Source organism: Poecile atricapillus, chromosome 1 (genome assembly GCF_030490865.1).
Source record: "Poecile atricapillus isolate bPoeAtr1 chromosome 1, bPoeAtr1.hap1, whole genome shotgun sequence".
NCBI classification, from domain to species: domain Eukaryota; kingdom Metazoa; phylum Chordata; class Aves; order Passeriformes; family Paridae; genus Poecile; species Poecile atricapillus.
The window spans coordinates 127,623,404-127,632,408 of NC_081249.1; the positions used below are offsets into that span (position 1 = coordinate 127,623,404).

General features: G+C 46.5%; 1 protein-coding gene across 1 annotated transcript; it reads left to right on the forward strand.

Moving 5' to 3' along the window:
* The first annotated feature begins 1,081 nt into the window (after window positions 1–1,081).
* Window positions 1,082–8,147, forward strand: LMO2 (LIM domain only 2). Its single transcript, XM_058839290.1, has 4 exons — window positions 1,082–1,276; window positions 1,376–1,553; window positions 4,179–4,394; window positions 7,204–8,147. Exons 1-4 carry the CDS (start codon window positions 1,270–1,272, stop codon window positions 7,421–7,423), a joined length of 621 nt encoding a protein of 206 aa, XP_058695273.1. The 5' UTR covers window positions 1,082–1,269; the 3' UTR covers window positions 7,424–8,147.
* The last annotated feature ends 858 nt before the right edge of the window (window positions 8,148–9,005 follow it).

Sequence of the window (9,005 nt, forward strand, 5' to 3'; positions counted from 1 at the left end):
TTACTAATCTTTGGATCAGGCTCATTAATGTATTGCAGATATTATATCCCCAGCTGCCAAAAAGCTGAAAAAAAAGGGGAATGTAGTCATAAAAATAGACATCAAATACATTTCTCTTCTGGGAATTAATATAGAAGCAAAATATTGCTGCTACTACTACTCTCCAGGGCTTTATTGCAGATATTTCTTTACCGTTTTTAAAGGAATTAACAGGCCAAGCAGTTCATCTCATCCAGAACTCTGCCTCCAGCAAGGGCCGGTGTCTAATACCACAAAGCCTGGCAAGGCTTGGATTGCTGCAATAGTTTTCACTCCGGCGCTGTAAATCAGTCCTTTTTGGGATGTGCTGTGCTGATGGAGAGGAGGAAGTGTGGGAGGAAAAATAGACATATTCAGGCAAGACTTTCCCCATCTTTGGCCTCTCTTGGCTTAATTACAGATCGATACTTAGAACTCGCCGGCTTTCATACCTCATTAACATCACACGGTGCCAGGGTGTAAATTTATTACACAGTTTGCCAAGAATCTGGGGTGTCTGTACGCAAACGTTCACTAGGGGCTATAAATGAGACACAACTGAGCTGACCACTCTGAACTCTGGCTGGACAAATAATGCTCGGGATCTTTACCTGCGGCTCTCCAAGTGCCGTACAAACCCATGTGTGCTTGTGGGCATGTGCATGTTCGTGTCAGAGAGGGAGAGGGAGAGGAGAGGGATGGTGAGTGCCGCTCCTCTGTGCGGCTGAGAAGGCGGCACAATCCGGAACCAGGCGCTTATTTTCTTTAGCTCTTGGGATCATTCTCAGGTCGCCCACCTGCCTTCCCACAGAGACAGCGTTAGTAAGGGAATAATAACGTGAGAACGCCTCGGCAGCCCCCAGCCCTGGCTCTGGGGAGCCCCGTTCTGTCTCTTTAAGGATCCCAGCGAGTCGTGATGCTGCTGTTTGTATTGCCGAATCCCCAGGAGTGCAGTTAAGAAACGGGCAGCTGTCTCTTTAAGTGTGATTTCCTTCTATTGTATTTGAATCGTGATCAGGAAAAAGGAAATGAACCCAGAGAGCCGGGGCTGAGCCACGGAGTAATAATAATCCCGGGGATGCGGCTGCCGCCGCTCGCAGCGCTGCCGCCCGGGCGCGGAGCGTGTGCGGAGCTGCCCGCGCGGAGCCGCTGAGCGCCGGGCGCGGAGCCGCGGTGGCGGCCGCAGCCGCCGCCCCCCGCCCGCCGCGGGAGCGGCCCCGCCGGCCGGGGCGCGGGGGGAGCGCGGCGGGGATGGGAGGTCAGCGCCGGGGGGGCCGTGCGGGGCCGGGGGGGGGGCCGTGCGGGGCCGGAGCGCAGCCCCAGCCCCTGTCTCTCTCTCTCTGTCTCGGTGCTGCAGGAGGAAATCCTGTGAATGTCATCGCGGGGCGGCGGGGCAGCGCGGCTGGCGACAAGGCTCCGCGAGCAGACAGCCTCTGCGGGGGCGGCGGGGGCAGAGCCCACCACCGGCACGCCACAAAGGAACCGGCCCTGCCAATGTCATCGGCCATCGAGAGGAAAAGCCTCGATCCTTCCGAGTAAGTGCGCGCTTTTTCTGCCCGGTCCCCCCGCTCCCCATCGTCCCCGCTCGCCTCCCGGTGCCACCCGTCCTCCCCGACGGAGCCGCCGCCGGCATTGTGTGCCCGGCTGCCCTGGAGGGCTTCGGCGGCAGCCCCCGCCGCTCCGACCCCCCTTCCCCCTCACTGGACACCGGGCTGCCCCGCTCCCGTGGGGCTGACGGTGTGGGGGAGCTTGGGGAGAGCCCCCCAAATTGTGGGAAGGAGCAGCCGGGAGCAGGGAGGCGCAATTCCCCCCCGGGCAGGGCATCTCCTACTCGCTCATCCCAGCGCGGGGTGTTGGGGATGCTCGGCGAGAGAGACAGCATCCCGCTTCCCAAGCTTTCAGGTTTTCCATCCCGAGGGACCGTCATCTGCCCCATCCCCGATCTGCCCAACTCGCTGCAGCCCATCAGTGAAAGGTCAGGGCTGTTATCTGCGGGTGCCCAACTTCCACATTTTCATAATGCAACTTCCAAGAGCTCGTAGAAAGCTTCGGTGGGGGCTGGGTGTTCTGCTAAGGGTATGTAGACAGACTTGATGGACGGGATGTAGAAGATGAGAATTTCCCTCCCTGGATTTCCCACTCAGGGAGGGGACCAGCTGCCGTGTCCGGATCCAGGCTTTCTCCCGGGCTGTGCTCACGCCGTCCCGTCCCTGCTGCACACCTAGGGATGGTAACTCAGCACAGACCCAGGTCACTTCAACCCTGAACATGCTAATTAACTTCACTTAGGCTTGTCTGGGATCGAGATAAGAGAGAAGGAAAAAAGAAATAAATTATAAAATCTCCGTTTCCATTTAACGCTTAAAACATTGCACTCAGTAAATTGAGTCATTTGTGGTTTGTTTCCTGTGAGATACTAAAATTGCCATTTCTTGGAGCCCGGAGCAAGCACATGAGAACCACTGCTTTTGGGGATTAAATCACTTCATTCCATGATGTTTTACATGTTACATTTTCTTTTATGATATTTTTTTAAGAAACATTAGTCCCAGTTCCTAACGATGTCCAGTTTTCAATCAAAGATTTTTTTAATCTTTATTTATTTATCTGCCTTGTGTTCTGGTGGCTTAAGTGCTGGCTTAGAAATTCATGGACATCAAAAGCCTAATGTGTAAACCAGGAATGCTGTTCTGCATAAACATCCGTGTTCCGGAGCTTAGGGCTCTCAGAGAAACCTAGCTTGGGATTCCCAAGCACCCCTCAGGATGAAATATTTTGGGGTACACTCCAAAGTTTCAAATAATGGATAATAAAGGATAATGATGTGTGCTTCCTTCTATTGGAAAGCTCTCCGAAGTTGTCAGCATGAAGCCCACGTGTTAGGAGAGGGAGTATGTGGCCGAAAAGGATAAATTTGGAAAATGTAGGGCCTAATCATGAGTTCCTCATGAAATGAAATTAAATGAAAACTCACAGAATGGAGAGCTAGCAGGAGAGGGGTGTTACAACACAGCTTGCAGGGCACAGCAGTTTAAACTTAGAAGGGAGAAACCAGAGCAGAATAGAACCAGATAATATCTCAGGGCTCAGCTTGCCTAAATAAAAACTGCAGGATCACTTTCTCAGCCCAGAAGTTCTTGACCAGAGGTCGTTCCTCCCTGCTGAAGAAAGTAATTTTTGCCCAGAAAACTGCTGACCCAGTAAATAAGGAGTAATACAATTTTTTTTCCTGTTGCGTGCTGAAACTGGGAGAAGTGCTTCTTCATCAGTGTAGATCTCCTCTGCCCCCACCAGCCCAGGGGAGGACAGACCAATGACAGAAGCAAATTGCTCAGGGACTCTGTGCTGGAGCACTGATCCAATAATATGAAAACATTTGGAGTCCACTCTAGTAGCCACAGGTTTGAAATGAAACAAGTGCTTAAGGGATGGATCCAGTAGATTTTTTGATTAACTTCTCTGGCATTTGGGTGAAGCCCAAAATTACAAAACTGAGTTCTTGCACTGTTCTTTTAATTTTTTTGCTGTTCTTTCTTTCTTCCTTTTTTTTTTTTTTTTTTTAAAGATGCGAAATTACCCCAAATGACACAGAAGTCCTTAAGAAAGTAGCTTTGAAGAAAATTATCACTTCTTTTACCAGAATTATCCTGTATCTCCAAGTTTTTTAGAAAAAGAAACAAAATAAGGTGCATAAAGAGTCAGTGCTAATATCACAATAAAGATTTGTGCCTCCTTTCATTTATGGATTTGTAAATCCCAGATAATTGAGGTATGTTGGCACAGACCCATCCCAGGGGATTCATGTCCTTGGCTAAGGGAAAAAAGAAGTCCTGCAGCAACATGAGGTAAAATGCTGGCTTTATTGAAACCAGCAGTAAGACTTAAACCAGTCGGGCAACAGAATCATCTGTTGTGCTTATTAATTTTGTGCTGTTCTGAGAAGTGACACCATCAAACTTAGTCTCCAAATTTCCATTTCCCAATGGAAAGTGTAAAATCCCTTGGGTGCCTTTCTTAGTCCCAGTGAAAATGAGCAAAATCGAGGACACCATCCCTGTCCTGACCTGTCCAAGCTTGTGATTGATTTTTCTTTTCCTTCTTCTCACATGGATGCTCTTGGAGTAGGTTTCCCTCATCCAATGGCTGTCTCATTCCCTCAGGGAGCCGGTGGATGAGGTGCTGCAGATCCCCCCATCGCTGCTGACATGTGGGGGGTGCCAGCAGAACATCGGGGACCGCTATTTCCTGAAGGCCATCGACCAGTACTGGCACGAGGACTGCCTCAGCTGCGACCTGTGCGGCTGCCGGCTTGGCGAAGTGGGCAGGCGCCTCTACTACAAACTGGGCAGGAAGCTCTGCAGGAGGGACTATCTCAGGTATGCATCCCACTCCTCACACCCTTCCTCCCTGCTTCCCATCATTCACTGAGCACAGCTGGGAATAAAGAATTCATTTGGAATGGCTCTCAAAGCCTGGCAATGGGTGCAACAGCGTCTGCAAGCTCAGGTTTGCAGTATAGGCTCCTGTTGTGGAATCCCCGGATCATTTGGGCTGGAAAAGGACATTGCAGCTCCTCTCGTTTCAGCCCCTCTGCCACCTTCCACTAGGACAGCTTGTTCCAATTCCCCTCCAACCTGGCATTCCAGGGATGGGCCAGAGATTTGCAGCTTCTCTGGGCAACCTGTGCCAGGGCCTCACCTCAGCGAAGAATTCCTTCCCAACATCCCAACTAAACACACCCTGTCACTTTAAAGCCATTCCCCCTTGTCCCATTCCTCTATCCCTTGTCCAAAGTCTGTCTTCAACTCTCCTGGAACCCCTTTAGGCACTGGAAGGGGCTCTAGGATCTCCCCAGAGCCTTCTCCAGAGTACACAGCCCCAGCTCCCTTGGCCTGTCCTCATATATTTGGGATTCATATGCAGATGCCTTTCGTGTTGCTGGGATTCTTCAGTAAATGATAGATAAAACAAGAGATTATCTGTGTAGGTTAGATAAACAACTTGGAGATGTTTATAGTTAAATCTTTAAAAGTTTGGGGGAAAGAAGAAAAGCATTTTTAATGTTAATGAAAGCAGTACTACATATTGTGGATGAACCAGAATTATTTGATAATGTGAAGAATACAGAAAGAACTCCTAGGACTCGGAGCTGCTGACATCTGTCATTCTGCACAGACATAGCTCCAGGTGAAGGGTTAGTGTGGCATTCTGGAAAGCAGACGTTGGGAAAAGGGGCTGAATTCCAGCAATCTCCCACTGAGCTGGCAATGAACTGATTCCCCTGAATGGTTTTAAGGAGTTTTCTGTTTCTCCTGTATTGCCTTGGAACTTAAAGGTGTTTAAATGCAGGTAAGAGGTGAAAGATCATTTGGGTTTTTGGCATTCTTTGGCCTGGTGCTGAATAAGCAAGAATTTGCACAATTTGCAGAATCAGACCCTACAAATACATTTGTTATAGGTGTTTTCATGAATTACTCTCTGCCTGCCTGTTTTGCTGAAATTTGTAAGTAAAGAATTAATTGGAGACTAAGATATTTCACAAAAATTGATAACAAAGGATCTTTATATTCTTGATTAAAATGTATTGATCTTTGCTGTGCTGGTTGTGTTCCATTTCTTCTAATGGATCCCTAACATGTCTGGAGGTTTGTGGAACAGAATAATGATATTTGGTGTTTTTCCAGCTTTTTTACTGAAGGCTAATTTACCTGACAATAAAAACAAAACCAAAATCTCAGTGGACTTCCTAATGATTCTGCCCCTGGGTTTTGCTGATGGGAGTTTTGCTGAGCAGGAATTAAGGACTGAGTTCTGCTAATGGGACCACTTGTAAATCCAGCAGTGATCCAGTGTTAATTACACTTCCCGGATACTTTTCATCTTAAAATGGAAGCAACAGGAAGTATGGCGATACAATTAATGCCTTTTCTTGCAGTGAAATCCAACGTTTTTATTTATTTAATAATGCAACAGGTAATATCTTTCCTCATTAATGAAAAATTTGGCAACCTTTGTGCAACCTTAGCGTTACTTTCACTGGGCAGAAGTAAACAGTGACATCTCCTGGTAGACAAAAGGAATTATGTTCTTTCCCCTTAACGGTATCTTAATTTACCAGACATCCTTTTTCTGGTTCAGAATATGACTTAAATCAGGCACAGCACGTGCAGGAGATGTGTAGCATTCGAACCTTTTAAGAATAAAATATCAATATATTAAATATATATAAATATATATCAAATATATAAAAAATATCAATATATTCATGCCTCTTTATTACCGATTTGACTTAGTAAACTCTGCAGGGCATTCATTAGAGGTTCCTTTTCATAGACAATATCATAAGGACCTCAGAGGGTTTCTCCATGAGGATGAAAAAGCAGTCCACAGCATAAAACTTTCTTATAGGTATCTTGGAGGTCCTAGAATGTGTCCTTCTGAAACCCACCAGGAGTGACTTCATGGATCAGGAGAGCCTTCATGGATACAGAAATGTTTGACAAAATTTCTAATGTGGAGGCACAGACAAAAGGCAGGAGAGCCTTAGACCATGGCTTATCCCAACTCCTTTCTGTAAATCACAGAGCAACACCTTAAGAAAGGCAAAAATAATTAACAAAAGGTAATTTCTGTTGATCACAGAAGTGGAAGTGTTAATATTGCAGAACTTTATGCAGTGCTCTGGGCAACCTTTGCTCCTTCAGTTCAGGATAAGGTCATTGATCAGAGAAGCCAATTATATTGATAGATTTAACTAGATTTAGATTGGATTTGGGGAAGAAATTCTTCCCTGTGAGGGTGGTGAGGCCCTGACACAGGTTGTCCAGAGAAGCTGTGGCTGCCCCACCCCTGGAAGTGTTCCAGGCCAGGTTGAATGGGCTTTGGAGCGACCTGGGATAGTGAAAGATGTCCCTGCCCATGTCAGGGGGTGGCACAGGATGGACTTTAAATTTCTTTCCAACTCAACACAATCTGTGATTTTATCCAAGGTGAGGACCTTGGATTTTTCTGTTTCAATTTTTGGTGTTGCAAAGTTTCCAGTTCTGCAGGGCAGCTTTCCATGTGTCCTCTCTCCAAATCAGCACTGATCCTAATGGATCAAGGGTGTTTGCTCTCGTTTTGATTCAGCTGTCCCCAGCTGGCCAGCCAAGGAGCTGTGCTCACCTCTGTTCTGTGTCGTTGCAGGCTCTTTGGCCAGGATGGGCTGTGCGCCTCCTGCGAGAAGCGGATCCGGGCCTACGAGATGACCATGAGGGTGAAGGACAAGGTCTATCACCTTGAGTGCTTCAAGTGTGCAGCCTGCCAGAAGCACTTCTGTGTGGGGGACAGGTATCTCCTCATCAACTCAGACATCGTGTGCGAGCAGGACATCTACGAGTGGACTAAGATCAACGGCATGATCTAGCACAGACGTGCCTGGGGCTCTGTGACAGACACCTCCCGGGCCCAGCTGCACCCAGGAGATCATCCTTTGGGCTGTGGGCTTTGAAACGGGGGGAAACACCACGCAGTCGGCCCTTGGCAGGCAGTGCTACGTAGAATATAGACTACACCCAGGTGAAGGAGGGAGAGCAAAGCAATAGTAGCTAGACTGACTTCTGTTCACAGTACGGACAGAACTGACATCAGCTGGCAGCTGGGGACAGACACAGCACCATAACCCATCCTCCCAACTGGAACAGAGTAGGGACTTCTGTAAAGAGATGTTATGACATTGTCACCTGCAGACTAGGATTGTGCAATTCAGTTTTTTTTCTGTCTTGTTTTCATTACTGAGTTTAGATGACAAGCTCTGACAGTAGGCATGACGAGGAAGGAAAGAGCCATCCCTCACATGCTCATTCCATATGGTCTTACACTTTGGGTGGGAGTTATTTTTGCATGGATTTTTTCTTTTTCCTTTGAGAATGAACAGTGCATCCTCTAGTCCCAAACTGTTCTTTTAAAAAACCCTGCTGAATAGTTGTTTTCAGGCACTGCTGTCTCAAGACGAGATGTTCCCCAGATCATTTCTATACAAATATAAATCTAAAGAGTTGTTCAACTATTTTATTAACTTAGATTATATCAATAAAATATTTGTTGTGTGTAGTAAGACTCTGCAGCTTTAATAAAAATAATGAAATATTTGAGTGCTGTTCTTTCTTTTTTTTGTTTGTTTTATTTTGAATTGTGCTGGATTTTTTTCTTTGTATTATTTATTTAATTTTTTTTGTAGCAGAGTTCCTACTCTTTGTCTACAGCTGGATTCACTTCAAGTTGTGTTTCAAAGCACAAATGTGAGAACACCGAGAGCTTGGTAAATCTTGTGCTCTTCACGCTGAGAAATTAGATTGTGCTGCCAGAGAAATTAGTGTTGTGTGACACCAAGGCACTTGGTGTTTATGAGGATATTTTGAGGCTGGTTCTGGGTGTTTTGCAACAGACTGAGTCTATCTGATCTTGGAGAGCATGTAAGATTTTGGTCTTTGAGAAACGTAGCTCATCCTGGTTTTGCTCTGGATTATGTAATTCAGGATAATATCACAAGAGCCAATAAAGGTATTTAGAAATAATTAATTTCAGTCACCTTTAAGGTTCCTTCCAACCCAAACCATTCCATGATTCTATGATATCTTATTGTATCCAACTTATTTTTCCTGAGGTGAATAGTCTAAGTGTCTTTTTGCCTGAAACCTGTTCCATGCCTCTGATAAACTCTTATTTCTCATCTCTGGTTCTACATCATTCTTTCTGAGACTGAGACTACAACTGCATGTTGTGTTGAAAGGCACTAAAAATTAAAGCTTTTCCCACAACTGAGCAAGTCTGGCACCCACCCAGAAGGTGCTTGGCAGGTCCATTCACCATCGCTGCAGTGGTGTTAATAGTGTGGGTTTGATCCCATCCCTGTATGGGCCATTCACTTAAGAGTTGGACTAGATGGTCTTTGTGGGTCCCTTTCAACTCATAATATTCCATGAATCATACTGACACGTCAGGAATAG